Source organism: Aedes aegypti, chromosome 1 (genome assembly GCF_002204515.2).
Source record: "Aedes aegypti strain LVP_AGWG chromosome 1, AaegL5.0 Primary Assembly, whole genome shotgun sequence".
In the NCBI taxonomy this organism is placed as follows: Eukaryota; Metazoa; Arthropoda; class Insecta; order Diptera; family Culicidae; genus Aedes; species Aedes aegypti.
Window position 1 is genome coordinate 139,611,962 of NC_035107.1, and position 23,271 is coordinate 139,635,232.

Below are 23,271 nucleotides of genomic sequence, written 5' to 3' on the forward strand. Positions count from 1 at the left end.
ATTTATAGGACGCTGGGCGTTCGGCGCTTCTGTCCTATTTTTAGGACGCTGGGCGGATATGGGTTAAAATCATACTTCTTGGCAAATGATTTGAAAGCTAAAACGATGATATATTTACTTCTAAACCCAAACGCGAATTCTAGCTTTAAAGCACAAGACTCCTTAAAAGATCAGGGTCGTATTTTATACGCGTATGTCTAGCTAGATTCTTGGTGGGTTCTACCGAATCTGAGATACTCCCTTGCATAACTCAGACTAGGGGTCAAAATTCTGAGAAAATTGAGAGTACCTCGCACTTATTGCTCTCTGTAACAATTATGATCCGCAACGCATCATGAGTGTCCGGCTATCGCCTACTGCTACAGTTCCGGGTATATCGGAGGGATAACAGTGCATGATAAAACCCATCTCAGCAAGTTCAAAACCTGGGGAACACCTTTGCTATCAGATATTTGGATATTGTTTTATCATGCCAGTAAAGTTAAACACCTACCCGCAATAGTAAATAGATGAGAAAAATGGGTCTTATCTTCGCTCTCTCTCTCTTTGGGGCTCTCCTTCGCCGCTACTTTTTATCAAGCTTGTTACAACTTGTGATACATTGCTGAACTTGGATCGATTCAGATGCAACGTTTTTCTTCGCTTGCTTTGATCGGGCTTCGAAAGTAATTGAGAATCAAATCTACAATGTCTGATCCAGACGTTAGTTTAGATAGACTCCAGGTAAGATTTTTACCGTATTTCTTGGTAAAATATTGATTTTTTTGACGGATTTATTGACGAATTCCTGTTTAAATTTGAATAATAAGAATCTGTTTAAAGAAACCGAAAACAATACAATTTAAATCTTCCAAAACTATCCTCAGGGTTTTTTCCAGGAATCCGACAAAGGTTGTTTAAAATATTTCTGTAGATTATGGAATTAGCATGCAAACTGTTATACAATTGTATGTCAGTTGACAAGTTGATATCTGTATTTGCCCGCATACTTGAAACAAGTTATTGAAATTATAATTGAAATCTACCGTCGCCGTGTGACATACTTCAAGACTTTATTCAACTTATTCGGCTGATCCTTCCTGAATTCATCAGACTCATTCGACTATGCCCTAGTTGAAAACCTAGCCATTTTATGAACATAAATCTTCATTTAAATAGTGTATTATTGTTTCCAAAACCTGAAACTCTTGAATAATTTTGATTGGCAACAGCGTAGAAACCCATAATTTTTGTTACGTATTTATCGTAAAGTCGTTCTTATTTCCTCACTTCTGTTCCAACACAGCATCCGGAAGATCAGCACTTGGACAAAAATATCATAAGGCTTCCGTGATCGATCGAACCGGTACCGGCTGGCAGCGTCCAGTTTTTCGAAAACGTTCCTACTAGAGAAACACGTGCAACCTGTCGAAGATCGTCCCAAATAAATGGCCGTTCATTTTCCTGAACGTTCACCACATTTCCATAATCCACCACTCAATTCCTAGACGATAAACCTGTTTTGTCGTTTCGTTTTCCCCCTCTCTCTCTGTCTATCGGCAGCTTTCGAATGGTGACACTGAATTATGGTTCTTGATAGTTGGATTGCTTTCGCTTTTATTTATTTCCTACACACTAAACGCGTTTAGTTAAAGTTTGGTTGAATTTTGTCAAGCTGAAGTCAACAGCAAAACAAACTTCTCAAATTTCAGTGAAATGCTAAACGAATCAGCAAAACGCTGCTGATGTTCAGCAGAATTTATTGAATGATTCAGTAAATCATGGTCGTAAATAAGGAATTATAGCAAAAAGAAATTCAAGAAAGTTTTTCTGAATCTATCAAAATCAAGAAATGTTGTAGTTTGATGGATTCAGCAAAACTTCGTTGAGCAAATATTACCTAAATACCAGCACAATTTTAGTAAATGTTGAGCTAATTTTGCTGATCATCATCAACGTTTAGCTAAACTTCAGTCGTGCTGAAATTTCAAAATTTTGTTGCTGCTGAACTCATCTCGACAGATTCACTCAACGCCATAACTGCTTGGAGTTAAATATCAGCTGTGCACACATTTAACACACAAACATATTGTTCTCTTCACTCTTCATCGACATTCTTTCAATTTACCGCAACCGCGACCATACGGTTCAAGATCAACAATCAAAATTCGATTATTTTTAGAACGACATCAGTCACTGGCGGCAGTGACTTGCATAACCTCTCTCGATGATTTCCTACTCTGCTCTCGTTTCTGGTCACAATTTGTCAACGTCTGTCAATGGCGGCAGTCCCCCTCGAAATGAGGCACGTTTGCCAAAAAGATAAACGTTGCTCTGCGCTCTATTTCTAACTATGTACCCAACTTATCGTCGCATCTTCAAAGTGAGTGAATGTCCATCAAAGGCTCGCTACTTTCAATAGTATGGTGGCCCCTTTGTATGTAATAATAGGTCAACTCTTCATAACTCGATATGCCATATCTCGATATCAAAGCTATAAAGGCATAGAAAAAGTTGTGTTTCATTATTACCTCGATGGTCCTTTGAATAGCAGTTGCACTGATTTTGTGTTTTATAATTCTATATCTCCTTGACTCGATAGTCTCTTTACCGTCAAATTATAGAATATTGATTGTATATTCTTCGTATTCACACTATTGAGTTAGTTATATAACTCAAAGCTCGAAATTCATATCTTCAAGAAAGACTACCAAACTACAATCCACTCTCCCTAACATGATATCAAAGGGACCATCGAGGTAGCCATAAAAACCAACTTTTGCTATAGTTATCTAACTCGTTATCGAGACACAAAATGTCGAGTAAGGGAGAGATGACTGTAATCTAGGATCAAGTCAAGTGCCAAATCACTCTGAATTAAAAATAAATTTTACAGTTTTTATGTAACTTTGTTTTACAGTGTAAGCCTGTGGTATTGTGAAATCGTTTTGGGTCATTAAAATTATGTTATTCTCAGATCGGGTTGCTTGGCAACTAGTATTGCTGATATAATCATTTTTTTTATCGAAAGTTGCTGAATATGTAGGCCGACACTCGATTTCCTAAGATCAAATCACACAACAAACGTATTCATCCTTAGAGTAAACAACAGATGTTGATACGCCTGTTTACGCCATATAAAAAAAAACGTCACATTTGTGTGCCCAATTTCACTTCACATGGTCTACTTTGATAATGACGGTGAAAATGATCAGCTGATACAAAACCTACTTAGCGATACGAAACACACCCACATTTTCCGCGTATTTACAGTGACGTTTTGCTTGTTTGATGACACATCAGCCTACTTCGCTTTAATTCCAGTTAAAAATGATATTTTCAAATCACCCCATTCTGTAGCAGATGATGACTCACTTGATTCAGAACAAATTGGCTGTGCGTTTCTTTGCGATTAATTGTTTGCGACAATGAATCCGTTTTACTACTACCCATTCCAACTGCGTATTCATTCGTATATGAGAAAGTCATCAGTTATTGTTTGAAAATTGACATCGAGGGGACCGACACGCGTTTTACAACCTAGTATCGCAAAAAAATCTCGCATGCGTACGTTGGGCCAGTGTTTACGAAAAATGGTCACAACCGATAGCGTCCAAAACAAGATCACCCATCGACGACGACGACGTCGTCAGATTCGTATTATTTTATTTTCACGTTTGGAACTAAAAATAAAAAAAAAACAAATGGGCGGGTTGTGATTAGTGCGCAAATTTGTTTGTTGACTCGTCGAAATGCGAATCACGAGGCAGCGTGAAAACACAGTTCTAAGAGCTTTGACAAGTTGATGGGCATTAACAACTTTGGGGAAATATGACGCACGGCGAACGTAAACGTGGGTATGGCAGTTTTTATTTTGTTGCTTTATCGTTGCACAACGAAAACAAGGGCGTAACGTAAAATCGTTCCGTGGCTCCACTTGCGTAGATTTATATTCTGCTGATAAGATATCGCTTTCATCGATCGATTCCGGAGAATGTGTGCCATCCATTCCACGCATTAGGTCTATTTTCGTTTATATCAATGTCAATTCGTGGTTATGGAAACTTTTGTTTAGTGATTTTAAGATTTATGATATATGTGGATATAGACACCGTAGTAACAACAAAGCTGAAACTAAGACATAGTTGTTGAGCTCATAACGGGCACCACTTCTAGTACTACATGTGGTGCCTTGTTACTACATTAGGTACCTTAGTTTGGCAGATTGCAGTACATTTTTCTCAGCATTCTAGAACTTGATCTTTTACCTCATGCGCCACCATTTTTTGGGCTACTGAAAAGGACATGATCTACGACCTTGACATCGATGACTACAGCTAAGCGTCACGCCATTGCCGGGCGTATTGTAGAGCTCCATCTTCGTCGGTCTTAGGGTCGCCATGTCCACTACCACTGCGTACATCCAGCGTATTCGTGGTCTTCCACGAAGTCGCCACCCTATACCTGGTTCCCTGCTGTATATTATTTTTGCAATTCTTTCTTCCTACATTCGTACTAAGTGACCAGCCCACTAAAGTCTGTCTTATTTCAGACGCTTGATAATATTCGCATCATTGTACACTTGATACAACTCGTGATTCATGCGTTTGCTACACAAACCATTTTCAAGTTTTCCGCCGAGTATTGTGCGCATCACTTTACGCTCAAAAACACCGAAACCTTTCTGGTCTGCCTCTTTCAACGTCCACGCTTCGTGCCCGTAGAGAGCTACCGGAAGAATCAATGTTTTATACATGGCGAATTTTGTTTCCGTTTGCAAGTTGCGGGACCTAAGGTGGTTACGCAGTCCTTAAAAGGCCCTATTCGCAGCCGCAACACGTCTTTTCACTCCGTGGGAAACGTCGTTGTCACATGTCACAAATGTTCCAAGGTAAACAAATTCTTCAACAATTTCTATCACATCCCCATCAAACACTACCTCAGCACTTACACCACAAGGACTACCTGTATCTTTACTTGTGATCATGTACCACTTTTTGGTAGAATTAATGGTCAGGCCAATCCTCGCTGTCTCCCTCTTCAGATTCACGAAGGCCTCTTCCACTGACCTGCGATACGGTCGATGTCGTCCGCAAAGCCAAGCAGCATGTGCGACCGTGTGATGATAGTGCCGTTTCTCTGCACGCCAGATCATCTAGTAGTACCCTCGAGTGCAATGTTTAACAGTAAATTCGAAAGTGCGTCTCCCTGATTCAATCCGTCAAACGAGGCGACATCTCGTCGGCAATCCGAACACTTGATTTCGAACCACGCATTAGTCTAATCAATTTCGCCGGAAAACCGTGTTCAGACATTATCTGCCACAGCTCTTTTTTTTCACTGAACCGCAAGTTATACTGCCGGAATTCACCTAGAATCATTCGCAAGGTAAACATCTGGTTTGTTATCGAGCGGCCCTCACAAAAACCAGCTTGGTAGTCACCGACGAAGGTTTCCTCGAGCGGTTTCAGTTTGTCGAACTGGGGTAATTCCCTCGGCTACCTAGTTAATTTTCGCTAATTTAAGCCTCCATTAGTAATGCCAGGTCGCTGTTGGATGTTCAATGTCGCCAATAACAAGCTATTCACTGCGATATATCTACGATGTCTCTGCAACCAATTTGGTGACTGAATATTGTTAGTTTTCTGCGCAGCTTCTGCGCCGAAAGGTTCTAGGGAGCAACTTCCACTTGTCGATCATGTGTTTGCCGGCTGTGTTTCATTGTTCTGCAGTAAGTTGCTGCAAAATTCGTTACTTCTTTTTCGGTTTACTCTACCGCCTACGAGGTCAGTCTAGTGATACTGATTGGAGGATGACTACCGATTCAGTGACGCCCCGATGGTCCAAAGCTAGTCGTTCGTTACGATCGGTGCTACTGGGCCTAGTCCCCACATACGGTGAAGTTAGTCTAGTTTGACGAAGAAATATCTACCGGGTCGATTTTTTCGCGTTTATTCTGGCTCCGATGCTGGCTGGTAGAATTCCAAAGTCGGTCCAGCGATTACGGGTGGAGGATGGCTTACGGATCCATGACGCTCCGATGACTCTGGCTAGCTTCTGATACGCTACGTACTACTCGTAGTTGTCCCCGATGGTAGGCCTCTTTGACGAAGAGTTTACCGCCGGTGGACGAGCTCTTCAACCGAAGCTTTTCGGACAGATGCTGATGTCAGGCTTGCGACTCCGCTGGATAATGAGATCCGTTTCACAGGCGTTTCGACGTTACAACCGCTCAACTCGGTCTAGTCTCCATTTAATCCCACTAGACTTTGTATCCTTTTAATACCCGTTGCACTCGTCTGGGTATATACTGCTACACGAAAATAACAAATTATCAACAATTATGCTATTACTTATGTAGTTCTCAAGTCCTCATTAACTTGATATGCTCGGCCTACAAAACGTTCTGGTTATCGCTGTATGGTCTTCAACTGGTTTATCGATACAGCTCATGGATTTATCGTACACTCCACGAGAGGAGTCCTGAATTTTCCTTTGAAATCACCAAGGCGTTTTGACCCTCTGCGTCCATGGTCAGATTGAAACCAAAAACAACTAAGCGAAACTTGTTATTTTACAGCTAACATGAAGTATCACTAATCTACCGTAGCTCTCTGCAAGATTCGGTGAAACTTGTCAGGGATACTGGGACCCTATACTCGACCTATAAACATTATCTGACTGACTGTGTCAGTTTGACCAATTGTATCTGTTTGTCTGATTCCAGGATACTTGGAAGTGACAAATTTTTGGTGCTATTATCAAAACCACTGAGTGTACCGTTGGTGAAGAGTCCTATCTGTCTGCTAGATACAGCGGGCAAGTTGCTGGAGAAGTTCATCCTCGGCAGGCTAATATCGTATACGAAAGTTGCGAACAACCTGTCTAACAATTAGTTCGGATTAAAGAAAGGTACATCCAGGGTTGCCAAGTCAATTTCTCAAAAATCTGGAAGATTTTGACAGTTTGTCTGGAAAAGTCTGGATCGCTTATGTCGTATATGGAGAACCTTACAAATTATTTACAAAACCTTACAAATTCATCATAAATTTTATCTGGATCTTCCAGATTTTTGTGAAATGGTGCCTCAAAAATCTGGAATATTCCAGACAAATCTGGAAGGTTGGCAACGCTGGGTACATCTACGTTGGATGCAATCAGTACGCCATTCAGAGCCGAAGAGGCAATGTAGCATTCAAAGAAGGACTTTTGTTACTGTGCCATTGTCACTCTGGATGTGTTCAATTCGTTCAACAGCGCAAGCTGGGTTGGCAAAAATTCTTCACCTCCTCAGAGTTCCGTTGCGTTGTGCAGACTTCAAAGCTGATTTGTGCTAGGATTCTACTACATGACACAGGGGAAGGGCAGAAAAGCGTTCGAATTACTGGTCGAATAATTAGCTAAAAAGAAGAAATAATCAATGTTCCGATCGACTGGAAAACATCAATTCTTGATGTCCAAGGCACTTTCAAGTTTTTTTTTATGGTGATTTGGGTTCGATTACTTCTGTTCAAAACGGTTGAGCTGGCCACCCCTTCCCGAAATATCCACATCTTGAAAAATTACCCGTTTTTGAAACGCCCATAGCCTACATGGCCTCATGTTCATGACCGTAACTGAGCTCCTTTGCTTCCAGAGGAGAGCTCCCCCCCCCATCACTAGCAGCTGTCTTCCATGCTTCCCTAATTACCGCCCATTTCAACCCTATACCATTCTTCTCACCCCTCTTTGCAGATGACGCATCCAACCGAAACGAAAAGAACGACGATCGCAAACAGAAGCAGCATGGCAGCGGAACAGGTGAACTGGGCAGTGCTGCTGCAGCTGCAGCTGCTTCCGGTGGTGGCAAACCCAGCCGGAAAACCGCAGCATCCAACGCGGCAACCACCGTCAAGAAGCAACGCACGGCCGACGCCAACTATCAGCACCCGTGGCTGTATACGACTCTCAAAGGACACACCGGACAGGTGTACGATATGGACTTCTCCAGAAATGGGAAATATTTGGCGACATGTGCAGAAGGTGAGCTGAACCGAAGTTTCTTGTTTTTTTTTTTGTGTTACGCTTTCTGTTCACCTGTGGGTTAACCTCACCTCCCCCTTCCTAAAAAATGGTATGCGGGTAACAGCTGTTTGTCTGCATTTACTCTTTCCATTCAATTATTAACAGTTATAACTCACTCATACACAAGACGAAGATTTTCTTGCTTCGATACCCATCGAACAATCTCACGTTTATTAAGCACTCGAAAAAAAAAATCACACGAGTACCAGTGATGCACCGCCAAAAAACGTGTTTGAAACGCTAATTGAACCAAGTCAGCATTATCATTCTCGTGGGTTACGGTTGGCCAAAGCGGAGCGCATGACCTGTACGGCTGCTGGTGCGGTCGGTCACATTTCAGAAAAAAAAAAAACAAAAAACGCTCACACCCTATATTGGAAACACACGCACATTCGCCTCGTGCGATCGCAGCACAAGGTCACGTACCGTGCACAGCAAAAAATAAATTGCGATATCGAGGCGTTTTCGCGGCACTTTATTCGCTTCGAAAATATCGCGTAAAATTACATTCAATTCGCTGGGATGACATATAAGAAACGACGTAAATCGACCATCACGTTGTTTCATACATGTTACAGTCGCCCACAAGTTATTGACTCAGTGAATCAATTGTCAACCAACACGCAGAAACAAAGACATTTTGTCTTCACCTATTCTCATTGCGACATTCTTATTCCACAACAACCGTTTATCACAACCTGAACAGAATATGACAAAGATCGCACACCGTGTGCGTAGTGATTTTCTGGGCTTTGAATTAACAGATGATAACAACTGATTAAGCTGAAAACAACTGATTAATCACGAGTTGTAAAGGCCACAACAATGTTGCTCCCTGTGGGTGTCATGACAATATTACTTGAGATTGTATCCCAATCCGCAAAAAATGGGACAAACGAATGTGAACGTGCTTGCTTTGTTGTTTGTTTTGCGTCTATTTCGATGAGAATTTGATTCACTGGTTATGGATAATCCATTTAAGAATGCGGCCTAGATATCCGTAGCGGTAAACGCGCAGCTATTCAGCAAGACCGCAAGGTTTCGAACCCCACCGGTTAAGGATCTTATTAAAGGAAATTATCTCGATATCCCTGGGCATAGAGTATCTTCGCGCTTGCCATACGATATTCAGATGTCAAAATGATCAATAGGCAAAGAAAATTCTTAGGTAATAACTGTGAATGTGCTCGTAAGAACACTAAGCAGAAAAGCAGGCTCTGTCTTACTAGAATATAAATGTAATTTTATGAGATAACCGCGAAGCAATTGATGTACAGCAAAAAACGACGTGATATTACATTTTTTGCTGTGTATTTAGATGCACAACGACCACCACCACTGACTGCCCGACCAAAAGACTGATAATAAAAAATCATCTTTTGCGTACCAAAGTTTACATAACAATTACGTCGGCACCCGTGCCTCATTCGTCAAAACATTAGCGCTGCCATCGAGGCGCAAGGTAAAAAAATGACATCTTCTCGCGTCCGTCTGATCACGACGATGGACGGGCACTTTGGACGGACGGAGACCTTGAAGTGAGCGAGGGCTCCCCATAGCGACCGATAGACGAAAGGGAGGGCAACTTTGCCAAGAGACGAATCTCGCACCTACGCCGGTACCGTAAAACGGGGTATCATTGATCAACGTAGTAAGCTCGTATCATATTTTTCCTTTGAAACAATTTCAATGCAAGAATGGCTATTCTCTTTCTTATATTTATGTGCTCATAAAAATCAAAATTTAAACAAAATTTTGTTTTGTAATAGTTCGAATCTCGGAAAGTCGCCTCTCACAAAATGGAAAGACAATAGATTTATTCTTTAACTATGTATAACTTGAGGTCAAAGTACTCACTGATGCTCTCTTATCTGCCATCTGAAGCTGTTCGTACGGAATCATCACTGTGTGCTCAAATCCGTGATATCTCAATTCGCACCTCCCCACTGTTCCGAGACGCGATGTCGTCACTTTTTTATAACACACGCGCACGATGTCAAACTGCTATTTACCTTTCGCGTTAAGATTTGTAAAACTCTATACCTACAGCTTCCACGATTAACAGGTACCCTCTAACAACAAATCCGACTAAGAGATAAAAAGTGTTTTTGGAGCGAGAAGTGCGTGCAGTTCCGCTAGGTTACACAATTGCCCCGAAGTAGGCTGTGATATTGGTAATGTGTGTAGTTTCTTTTCGGATATCTGAAATATTGCTGAACGCGACCTTTCTCAGTGAAAGTGTGAAACAACATAGGCGGCATTGAGTAATATGGCTTTCATGTTTTATATAAGCGAATATCAACATATCAACCTTGACTCTGAATAATAAACGTACAGAGATGTTATGTATTTTAAAATCTACCAGTTTAACAAGTTATTCAGGGGTTTTAACCTCAGGTAAAGCTTAGAGTTATTACTCAGGCTATTTAAGTGAATGTCCTGAGCAGCAAAAAAAAACTTGTTTTTGTTTCAATTTTCAGTTTAGGCTGTGCAGTAAACGTCTCCAAGAGTTCCTCCAATGTACTTGTGTCATTGTGTCGCCAATTAACTTGGTTAAGAGATACTTGACTTATTTACCGGTGAACTAAATTTACTCGGTCATAGAATTTTGACACTTGAGAGGAGCTTGCTTGTGAATGCTCCCCGTGTGAATTCAGTTCATAGATAAGTCCATTAACTCCTAGACCAAAGAATTAATGCATGCACACTTAAATTATTTAACCGACCTCAGTAAAATTTTTCGCCGAGAACCCAACAGCTGAGAATTCGGTAATTTTTAACGCCGAATCTCGGTACTTATATTACCGAGATTTCGGCAATCCGAATTTTTTGCCGAGATATCGGCAAACGTTACCGAGATTCGGTAACGAGTTTTACCGAGAGTCGTCAAATTATTACCGAGATATCAGCTGTTGGGTTCTCGGCGAAACCGTTTAAGTGTGTGAGCTCACTAACTTAACGTTTGAGCGGTGCAAAATTTACTCGTTTCCATGGCGACTTAAATAATACGGCGCTGCTCAAACGGCTACCATAACCGGTGACCTCATTCAGATTTTTGCACTGGATAGTCGCTTCTGCAGGCACAGACTGTGCTTCGTAAAGGCCGAAGCAATCGTATTCTTTTCTCGCGTCTCCGAAGCAATACTGAAAGGGACCAGTGGTTGCTCAGTTATGAATGAAGGATCAATTGATGAGCTCGTTTTATGCCTTTATTACACATTAAACGAGTTTGACAGAACAAGCACTGCAAAAATCTCAAATTCTCATATCTCATGCATTAGATTTTTCCCGCTTGAGTGGTAGCTCACATAACTCAACAGCCAAAACATCATGCATGAGTTGGATCACTCGTTTGACTCATGCAGCTTGTATTTCCACGGTTTTTTATGCAAAGCACTTATTTTTTCCGTTATAAAGAGAACAAACCTTTCTAATGCAAACAATAACATTGGATGTTGATAGATTTTCGATGGGTTTTACGATTGAACCATTTTTGGCAGCTTGAGCGAGAAGAAGTTATTTTGCAGCAAAATTTCAATTATTCAGATTTGAGTGTGAGTCTACCAACACTGAACAAAATACATTTTTATCGTGATACGATAGAAACGATCTGTTAATTTTATTTTTTCTAAAAAATATGAATAGCTGATGACTGTGAGTGACGGTATTAACTCTTTTTCATAACTATTCATGTTTCACACAGTATTTATGAACAAACCCCTTTCCGTTTTAAGTACCGAAAAAATCTTTCAAGTAGTTCAACACTAAAAATGTCAACTTTTTGAAGATTTACGTTCCTTTCAAAGACTGATGGAAGTTGAATAAATCGCATCACTTACCAAGGTGAATCCCACTAACAAAAATCTCTTGACAACCAAGGAGATACAGAGGTAACTTCAGCCTCTAACGGATGTCACACTAACTATCAGAGCTGAGAATGGTAATATTAATAGGCTTGAATTTCGTGGAACTCATGTGGTGTTTCCACTCCAGTAGTTCAAAAGCGTGAATCTGGAAGTACCGTCGTTGAGGTGAGAACGTGTCTAAAGAGGATATGTTCGAATTATTTGTTGAATAGTTGACGCAATTTGACTCCAATAAACTTCTTCTTTGGTGTGCATGAGCAACTGTCTAAAAAATTAATGAAAAATATTCGTTAACCACGGCACTATAAGTGAATTAAAAATGACCCAATCTCATCCCATAGACATTGGATCATTGTAATTGAAATAACTTGTTTTTGAGAATGTGATTGCAAAACCATTCGCAACTGAAAAAGATTAATAGTATTTCATCAAACAAGACGAAAAGACATCTAAGGTGTATCACAAGGATGATAAACCCACTCAAAAGTATGATTATACCAAAAAATTAAAGTACTATGGGCAAAAAGTATATACCGGGTATTCAGTAAAAACTGAGAATGATTTCTAAACCTTTCTGTAAATTTTTGTTTCTCCAAGAGAATTGCTCTCTAAACTCCCTAAAAATGATTGGCACGTTTCAAACAGCAAGCACTTCGTGAGCGTTTTGTGCGGTTTTACGGTTTATTTCAAACATAAGACTACCAGTTTCAATTTCAAGCATTATAGGCGAAACAAGATTTCCATGGGTAACTCTTGGTGGGTTGACGATTGAGATCTTTGAATCATTCCTACAATCAATTTCAGGACCGATACAAGTAATTTGAGCGTTGTGTATTCAGGTTTTCTGCACTCAATCGCAAATTGAGTGGACAACAGAATACTATTACTTTATGTTTAATGTGTTCTTGTCCTTTTCGTCTGTTCCACACAATCTCCCTGAGCTGGTCACTCATTGACATTTTGTTTTAAAACTGTTTAGATGTGCTCGGGTGAAAGCTGTGTAAGTTTGTGCTCCGTTAAAATGATACAAAGTTAATGTGAATTATATCATTATGTCCGAAATTTATTTGTCATTCCACTGTAATGTTGTTAGCCGTTCGTTCCATGTTTGTTCAAATCCACTTGACTTAAAAGCAATTAACGATGTAAGTAATTTTAATTATTGTTCGGACTTGACTTTAACAATACCATAATTGTGGTTTGCCCTGAAGATGAGCAAATAAATGCTCGAAACGTCGGCTTTAATCAAAACAATTGTTTTATTAAGAAACCCGAGGACCGAAAATACGCCAAGAAATCTCGAAAAACGAATCGATAATTGCCCAGTTTTTTTGAAAGTTGTTTCCGAGATTACTGAAAAGGTTATTTGTAGATTGCTAATAAGGGTCTTAGTGGGTTCTAAAAAAGATCCTTGGCTGATTTTGCTTGAAATTCTTAGTAGATTTGTAGTGGCTGGCGAAAACCTGAGCCAAAAAAAAACATATCAAGATGGGCGATGTAATGATATCCTGGACAGATTCATTAAGAGTTTCGATTGGAGAATTTCAGAGATTATTGATAATACTGATTCTTGGTGAAGCCTTATCTGGATTACTAGTTGGACTAGTCCTTGATCTATGAAAAAGGCCCCTGACGTTGATATTGAATGGATTTCTGCATATTTACAGCGAATGCTTCCAATCAAATTTCTTGTAAAATTGTTCATAAATTCATGGCAAAATATTTTCTGGATAAATAAATAGCAAGGTCTTTTAGGTATTTTTGTGCAGACTTTTGTTAAATTCTTGACAAGAATCTTGGCCAAAGTTGAAGATTGGGGCCGCTAATACTCAGTAAATCAAAATGTCACCGAAACAAACGCAAAACGAGCAAAAAACTTAGCGCTCTCACAGTCGTTTGTCCAAATTTTTGCGGGTTGGGATACAATCTCAAGAAAAAAATTCATGACAAACACGTGAAACAACTTTGGAAACATTGTAACTTTTTCAACTCGTTATTTATATTCTTGTTAATACTAGAATATCTGGTAGCACTCTTCTTTGAAGTTAATATGCATTTAAATTGTTCTACGTATTAATCTAGCTCGCGAGAATAAATTTGAGGTTCATATAGAGAAATCATACCCTTTAATAATAACAATAATTCGATGAAAATTTTTACAACGCTGTATCACGACTTTCTTTAGTATTATAGGAGAGACTGAACTTTAATCAAGCTTTAATACGATATGATGGAAGAACCTAAATTGCCCGAAAAAATATCGACGCAAAAAATTGATTCTTACAAAATTCTGTACATTGAATTACAGAAAACTTAGGCGAAACTCTCACCACACCATCAGCATAATTTTTCAAAATCTTCTAACCAATTTTTTTACAAAATGCTGGGCAGTATTTCCACATAATCCTCTGTGGAACGGAATCTTAACAGGATTGATTTACAATCGTGGACAAATATCTCGCAGGTTCCATAACAGGATTTTAGAATGGAGATTCTGTGTTGGATTTGTGTCACGCTGAATTCCTTCACAACCCTAGGTATGATTTTTTCAACACTCTAAGTAGGATTCTTATATAGTCAAACCTCGTTATAGCGACTTCACAAGGAACCGACGTTGAGGATATGTCGCTTTAAATGACGTCGTCATAAAGAAGTTAGATGTCGTTATGGAGCATGGACGAAGAAAACGATCATAATTGTACTAAAATAATTGAACGAGCGCAAACATGCCGTCATACTGGAAGACTACCAAGTACAACTCGAATATCGCAATAAAGAACGGACGAAACATAGAAATGTCGCTATAAAACTTACACTTACAATGAAAATTTGAAGGGACCAATGGAAATGTCGTTATTGAGAGATTTATCACAAAAAAGTTATCGTTTTAATGAGTTTTGTCTGTAACATCTTAATCATGATTCTAATATAAAATTTAGTTCAGGATTTTCAACGATTCTTGAACAAAATACTGACATTATCTTGAAACACAACTCCTTCGCAAAATCTTGATAAAATACTAAGTGGAATGCTTACTGAATCCTTAGTATGATGCTCAAAAACAGTTATCTTATTTTTTTTTGGCCCGCGGCTCAAAAAGGTTGGGCAGATCTGCTCTATGGGGTAGCATGTCTTCGTTTTTCTTCCGCTACTATCTGGCTACTAGGTCGTATGGGTCTCCATTAACAATTTCACCACACGGGATACGGTCGAATTGTCGAGTTCCAGCTGTTTTAGCCAGCATTTTGCACAACCGCGCCCAAATTTTTTTGTTAAAGCGCTTCTGTACTTGTTTATCCCAGAAAATTTGTTTATATAAAAAAATACGAATTCTGAAACCAAAGGTCAAATTAAGCTGTCAAACGTGATCCCAATCGAGTAAATTCAATAAGCCCAGGAAAAATGATACACATAAGAGACGATGGAAATGTGTTAGTTAAATGCGGTACGAAACTGACGTCATTGATTAGCTTGGATCTTTAAGACAATTCACACTAAAATACTGTTCGAATTTCCTCAATTATTGATGGTTGTTGTACATGGGTTTTTTGTAAACATAGTGAAAATACTCTCCATCTTTCTCTAGTAATTAAATTCTCTGGTTTACTCAATTTTTTTATCACATGCACAAAAGAAACTGTTGTTTTTTTTTCGAGCACACCTACAGTTATTGATTGACAGCTTTTTTCGCCTATTCTCGCTTAATTTTGTGATCTGGCCCTAAAAGCTATTACTAAGCAAGTGGTATATGTACTGAGCAACCAAATGGATCTACACGTTAATTGACAATGTTACGTTGAAGAGAAGATCTTCTTTTTATCCCAGAAGTGATAGTTTTTACCTTGGTCCATTTATTAGCTTAAAAACAACGAGCTGAACACTCGGTTACCAATGGCTTTTAGGCCGAAATCACAAGTTATGCGAAAAAAAAAGATTGAAAATCCACCCAATAATGCATGAGTTATGATGTTCAAAGTATTATTTATTTCTTTCTTCCTTACACCAGTTTGTGAAAGTAAAAATCAGAAGTCACTGTCGAAAATATCCCATAATTTCCGCCTGAATGTCTCCATGACATGAAAGCACAGAGGAACAGTAGCCGATACTAATTTACGCTCTGTTAACTTACTTTGCTGTTGTCGGTGGGTGAAATTACGAATGGCAAAAATAACGAACGGACAAATTTACGATTTTCCGGTAAAACTCCTCCATTGAGAGCAATCGCCTTAGTAGGCTATGACTCAGAATTGGAACGTACGAACATCGCCGACTCACTCTCTTACTCGACTCTCTTACAGACCAATTCAATTCCGCAATGAGCTTCCTTTGTTAAGAGCCAATTGACCAAATCCTAAACTTTGAAACGAGGTTTACCGAACAGAGAACCGTGAATTATATGTACAGGTGCTTTCGTTTGTAATGAATCATACTTTCTCATCTGACATCATCCCCGCTAACCCACTTCCTCATAAAACCCTAATTACTAATTCGTTAACCGACGAGCTGGTCGAAAGAGCCGGCCCGATTCGCGTTAGTCACACTTTTGCCGCGCTCCATCCGTTCCGTTGTGGGTCACACATTTCCACGGTCGGTAGTTTTTTAATGGACCATGTGCTGCTTAATACAATGTGTACCAGCGCTGCGTAATGACTTATAAGGTGGTGTACCACGTGGTGCAAGGGTATGACCGACTACTGGACCGAACGGGTGCTGCCACTTTGATGCTACTACTGCTGGTGTTGGATTTGGCGCCACTCGTAATCGACCGACACTGAAAGGTTTAGGATCATCATCTCTTCTTCTTTTTCTTTATTGCTTTGTAAATAACCGTTCATAATCGTATCAATATGCTTGATATTCGACTGTTTCGAAGGTCACATCCATCGATCGAGTCGAATGAGCGAAAACGAAAACGTGCATAGGGTTCTAAAACGGTTTTTCTTCTCTTTTTCTTTCCCTTTTTAAAGATTCGCCTTCAGCGCAGTCGAGCAGCGGCAATCATTTAATTAATGGCAATATTAATGAAAATGATGAACAAAATGCTACCACACGCACGCTATCGCCGGCGTCGTCATCGGCGTCGTCTTCGGCCTTCAGCGTCGTGAGCGATGGTAAAGTGACCAGCGACGATACTGGCAGTTGTTCGGGTAGTAGTAGTGGAATCAATAGCAGCATTGGCAGCAATTGCAGTGGGCGCAGCAGCGGCAGTAGTAGTAGTGGTGGCAGTACCCGTGGTGAAGAATCACCGAATGGTCAAGGTGCCAGCAAAAAACAGCGCCGATATACCAAAAAGAAACAACAGTATAAAAAGTCGAGCACCGGCAACGGTGCTAATGGCGTAACCACCAACAACAGCGGTCATACTACGAACAGTGGGCACAAGACGCAGTCTACTTTACGCCCATCGTCACCCTCTGCTAGTGACGATTCTACCAACACTCTGCAAGATGATCATCACCTTACGCAAACGACGTATTACTATGGTTCGATATCACCACCTTCTAGCCCATCAACGAAAGTGATTTCATCACGGCCGGTTGGCCACAACGATCAACAGGTTTTGAACGGTTCAAAACACTCATCATCCTCATCTCTATCTTCTTCGCCGTCGTTGTCGTCGTCGTCGTCATCTTCACCAACTTCAACTATCAAGATTAACAAAAACACGAGCTACCAAGGTCGCCTGGATTTCAGCAGCCGAACGGGTATCGCTCAGCAACGCGCCGACAAAAAATACAACCAAGGAAATGCTGGCAACGGTCATCATGCGAGCTCATCCGTTAACGCCAACGCCGCCGCCGGTGTAACAAAAAATGCGGCAAACACTTCACCGCTCCGCCAATACGTCAAGCTGAATCTAAGCGAGAATGATCTCGTCAAGTACCTTCGCAAGTACGTGCTCGATAAGGACGTGATGAAACAGCTCGGATTCCCCGTCGAGTACGGTCTGGACATGGATAAAGCTATAATCTATAAATTTCCGCACGACTTCTTCCGTCCCGCTCAATTCTACCCACCTGCGGGGGAAGAAAAGAAACGTGCCCATCATGAGCGGATAGTGGCGGCGAGCGACAAAAGTGACGATAACGACAGTGGTCAAAGCAGCGGCACATCCTCGCCGACCAATGTGGACGACAATGACGCACTGCTCATGTATCGACTTTCGTCGAAGTCTACGTCACTTCAGTCGCCCCTTAGCGACATGCAACTGCAGCCGAGTGAAGAGCGAGAGTGCTGTCGCTGTGGGAAAGGATTCTTCATCACACTGGATGGGGAATACTTGACGCAAGAGCACTGCATTTATCACTGGGGCCGAATGACGAGGGTTTACGCCGGTTCAGAGTTCAAGAAGGTGTACTCGTGTTGCAACGGAGAAACGGACGTCAAAGGATGCACCATCAATAAATTGCACGTTTGGACCGGCTTGTTGTCCGGATTCAATGGTCCATTCGATGGGTTTGTGAAAACGGAACCCTCGCCACGAAAGTTGAAGAAGTTTGAGAAGATGCTGATGAACAAATTCTACTACCAGAATATGAATCTTGATTGCTTGGAATTGCAACCAGAGGACACACTAGAGGATGACGAGAGCGAAGGCGTTTATGCCCTCGATTGCGAAATGTCCTATACTGGTAGAGGTCTTGAACTGACCAAGGTGACTGTGGTCGCCGTTGATGGTAGTCTAGTCTACGAGAAGCTCGTCAAACCAGACATTGAAATTGTCGACTATAATACTCGCTATTCTGGCGTAACCGAGGCGGACTTTTCCGACCCACGCAATTACGCCACCCTGAAGCAAGTGCAGAAAGATCTCCTGAAATTCATCTATGACGACACGATCCTGATTGGGCATTCCATCGAAAACGATCTGAAAGTATTAAAAATCATCCACAAGACTGTGATCGATACGTCTATAACGTTCCCCCACATGAACGGCTTTCCGTTCCGGCAGTCGCTCAAAGCGCTCACCAAGAACATCCTGAAGCGCGACATCCAGATGCAGACGCAAAGTGGAGGAAGCCTGGTTGCGCAATCGCAACAGTCTCATCATCATCATCACCATCATCACATCAGTGCTGAGCTGACGGATTGCGATAGCAGCTGCAGCAGTAGGAACAGCAGTAGTAGTAATAGTGCTAGTAGCAATAGTAGTAATTCATTCGGCCACTGTTCCCTCGAGGACAGCCGGGCCAGCCTAGAACTTATGCTTTGGCGCGTACGCAAGGACAAAGCAGCTTATGACAATATCTGGAGTAACAACAACCTCAGTTGTTATCGAGTGCAGAATTAATTAAAAGGAAAATTGCTGTGATTATATATACTTTTTTTTTTAATTTATTAATTTTAAACCGTCCGTCTCGTGCGGAACATCACGAGTAACACCTGTTGTAGATGGTTACTTAATTGTGTGATGAATAAAAGATACTGAATAGGGAGCCATTTTTTTCTCACTTGAGTCGTACGCATTCTCATAATCTATCTACATACATCACCGTCCGTTTCCCCTAATTGACCCTGCCGAACCTCGTTGAACTAATCTCAATGGCTGACATGCATTGTCGACATTATCCGAGTAAATGTAGGTCTCTACCTATAGATGAACGAATGAATACACTGCCGCAACGTTTTCCCATTTTCTGTCGACGCACAGTGGTCTCGAATGTTGAACTGAGGGGTCAGAATTCACTGATAGGAGTTTTGTGGCTTATTTGACGAGCCATTTGGCATAACCAGAATGATATCCCTTCTCTTAAAAGTTGTCCGTTCTTGATGAATATGCCAAACGTTCTTTATGCTAGTAATAGCCGTTATGCAAAGTGACCATATGCTCATTGATCAGGTAAGTTGCTTGTCTTTGACTGTCCCACTTTTTACGAAACAGTTTCACATATCTTCAGACATTGTGACAGTGGATGTTCTCCACTAATCCGCATTTTGTAAGCGCTTACAATTCTTTATAAAGTTAATATAATTCAACCTAAACTTAACTTAGCACCATACATTTGAATTTGGCGTAACTCAACGCAGTTAGGACCATGATTCGCAAGTCTTTTTTAATAAATTGAAGAATATAGTACATGCATTTCTTTTTGTAAAATTCTATTTACCTATTATGTACCTACCAACATGACAAGCAATGATGCACAGGGGGACGAAATCAAAAAAAGTTTGACATGTGTGTTTCTGCTGAAACTATGGGGTTTAGCGATTCGACATTATGCTTTACGTGCTGTAAAATTACATTTTTTGACAAAGACTCCAAAGTACTATATCTTTATTTAGTAGATTTACGAACGCTTGTTTCTTTTTCACATTGAATTAATTTGCGCATATCTTATAGAGTTGCAAGTAGTACAAGTTAATTTTAGCAAAATGCTGTTCCGCAATCTATACCCTTTTCATATATTCAGAAATTATTGCAGGTTTATCTGTTACATTTTTATTTTGTTTTGAAATTTTACTATTTGCCCATTTCAAACGAAAGTAAAATTTATAATTTGTACTGTTCGAATTTAAATTTGACATTACTTTTGAGAAAAAGATGTCTTCCCCGTGCAATTTACTTGATTTTTTTTCTAAAGTTTGTCTTATGCTGTCAGGCTTATAAGTTTTAAATTACATATCTATCCCGGTAGAATTAACCCTTAAGGTGAAGATGAATCGAAGCCAAACTTCAAATTTTCAAGAGCACAAATCTGGAGAACCGAACATCCGTTTGAGCTGAAAACTTACTGAACTTTCAGCTTAAACGTATGCTTGATTCTCCAGATTTGTGCTCGTGAAAATTTGAAATATGGCTTCGATTCATCTTCACCTTAAATACTCAATTTTGGCTTTACATTAGACATTTTTTGTAACTTTTCAAATCTTGAAAATCAACATGATAGACATTGCTATAAAACGTATCTCAGCGGAGCCATTGATAGCTATTGAATCTTCCAAAGCTTTTATAGTCGTTTTGGCATTAGCGTCTTTAGCGCTTTCCGCATTTTTACGAGCGCTGCCGTTTCTGTACGCTAAACCTAATGTCGAAGGTAGTCATACATAAAATCAACTTATTATAGTTGAATATTATAGCGGTATTTCACAGCTCTCAAATGTTGTCGGATACACCGAAAATTAAATATTTATTGAAAAATTCAAACTGCTCAAATTTAGTTTACGTTTAGAATGGGTAAACAGTAAAATATCATAAGAATAAAATAAGTAGGCAAGCTCGTTGGATAAATGTACGACTCTTGCTGCAAAAATCATCATTCTGCAACTTGTTCCGTAAACTACCATAACGCAACACTTTTTCATTACATAACTGTTTTGAGTTGTGTAATGAGTCATAACAAAACTTTTTTATGAATTGCAAAATAATTGAAAACGCATCTCGGAACGATTTCTGACCATTGATTCTCTTACGGAATTGCAAAAAATGTTGCAAATTGCAAAAAAAGGTTGCAAATTGCAAAAAATGTTGCAAAAATTTTTGCATCTCATTGCAGAACTCGTCGTAGTTATCCAACTCAGCAAGCCTCGTTGGGTAAATGCACGACTCGTGCTGTGAAAATCATCATCCTGCAACTTGTTCGTAATAGTAGTTTACGTAACAAGTTGCAGAATGATGATTTTTACTGCTCGAGTCGTAAATAATTACGACGAGTGCTGTAATGATCGAGTTTTGCAACGAGTTGCATACAAATATTTTTGAAATTTCGTAGAAAACCACTTGAGGGTATCAGAAATTATATCGGAATTCATTCACCATTGTTTTACAATTTCTGAAAAAAATGTTGGGATATGATTCATTACGCAACTCAAAACAGTTGCGTAATGAGAAAGCGTTGCGTAATGAATCATTACAGCACTGGTTTCAGCTGCGTAATGACTATTTCCGCATTGCATACTTCAGTGCAGGGAAGTAGGCCGTTGCAAGACAGATTGGCTTGATGAAAATCAATCTATTACGATGAAGAATTGCAAAAACTACTGTTTCAGCACTGAATTTCATCAAGGCTTCAACAAGCGTGGGGTGTACACATGTTCAAATCCATCGTTTCGGTTCCAGATTGCTGCAAAAACATTTTAGTTTTGCAATTTTTGTTTCCTAAAGCGAAGTCATGACTTTCAGTCCATTACAAAAAACATAAGGCGTTCGTATTTCGAAAGCGTTTCGTATTTGGGCGAAATGCGCGGAACCAGATAATGAAACAAACTGCAATAAGGCACATGCGGTATTGCATTGCATGCAGCACGATGAAATGATTAAATAAAGACTGTTATACGTACTTCACAAAGGTGACCTATCTTTATATGAAAATATCTAGCTGTAGAAATCTTATGCTGCGAAAGTTTAGGCTAAATTCATAAAGCTTAAGGGGCATAAACTGGATTGAAGTTAGTATGGACAGAATCTAAATACTACCTAAATCTAAATCAATAGAGAAGAGACTGTGAAATCGAAACTTATTTCTGGTAGGATAAAAAATGAGTAACTTCATAGAAAAAAAATGATATAATCATACTTCTGGTTCGAGCAGTTTTCTAATGATTTATGAATTTAAACTATGCATTTCATAATATCATCGACTACAACGCCACCAATGGCGGAAAACGTAATTGAAACACACCGTTTCTCAATTTTCCCAACGCAAACTTCATGTTGTTACAAAACGTTTAAGTTTAGGCCAGAAACACATATTTCTCAATTTTTTTAATGTTTATCGTTGGTTTAAGTCCAAAAACATTGTTTTTCCTGTTTTCCAGATTTTGTCACATCTCTTGATTTAAACTCAAATTTTGGGTGTATTTTATTTCCTGTATCCCTTTTGAACTGTCAGACCAGTGGATTATAACAGCTAAATTAACCAAAAATATAACTCAATGTGTTATTTTTAAAGTTGAATTAAAACATTGTTTGTTTTCCTAGCATGAAATAAATCTGACAATGTGTAAGCAATTGCTCTTAAATTCTTATAACAAATTGTGTTATGATTATGCTATGAATTAAAACTTCAAATCCTATTTATAACAAAAATGAATAATATTTTTTATTCATCACAAATGATGATATAACAGTGCAATAAATTTGTTGTAATCCACTAGTTGGATATAATTTAGCCGATACTTGATAGGGAGAGTTTGATAAACTAGTAGCAAGAACATGCTTAATCGTGTTATTATTTAAAACTAAATCTTATCAAATATTTTTAGACCCTATTTATCATACAAAATGTTCAAGTTTGAAGAATTGAATCTCAATTTCCATTGCTCTGATGAGACTGCAGCTTGTAAGTAAACTAATTTCACTTATCATCACTTCAAGAATTATTTAAATCACGATAACTTCTTTGTTCATAGGTAAATTTAAATA

General features: G+C 39.5%; 1 protein-coding gene across 2 annotated transcripts in view; it reads left to right on the top strand.

The window, feature by feature from the left end:
* Window positions 1–19,365, top strand: part of LOC110677665 — a 116,979-nt gene extending 97,614 nt beyond the window's left edge. For both annotated transcript variants that reach the window (XM_021848639.1, XM_021848642.1), the window contains exons 2-3: window positions 7,714–8,001; window positions 16,877–19,365. In XM_021848639.1, the coding sequence (XP_021704331.1) occupies window positions 7,714–8,001; window positions 16,877–19,200 (2,612 nt within the window). In that variant the 3' untranslated portion in view covers window positions 19,201–19,365. The remainder of the gene's footprint in view (window positions 1–7,713; window positions 8,002–16,876) is intronic.
* The last annotated feature ends 3,906 nt before the right edge of the window (window positions 19,366–23,271 follow it).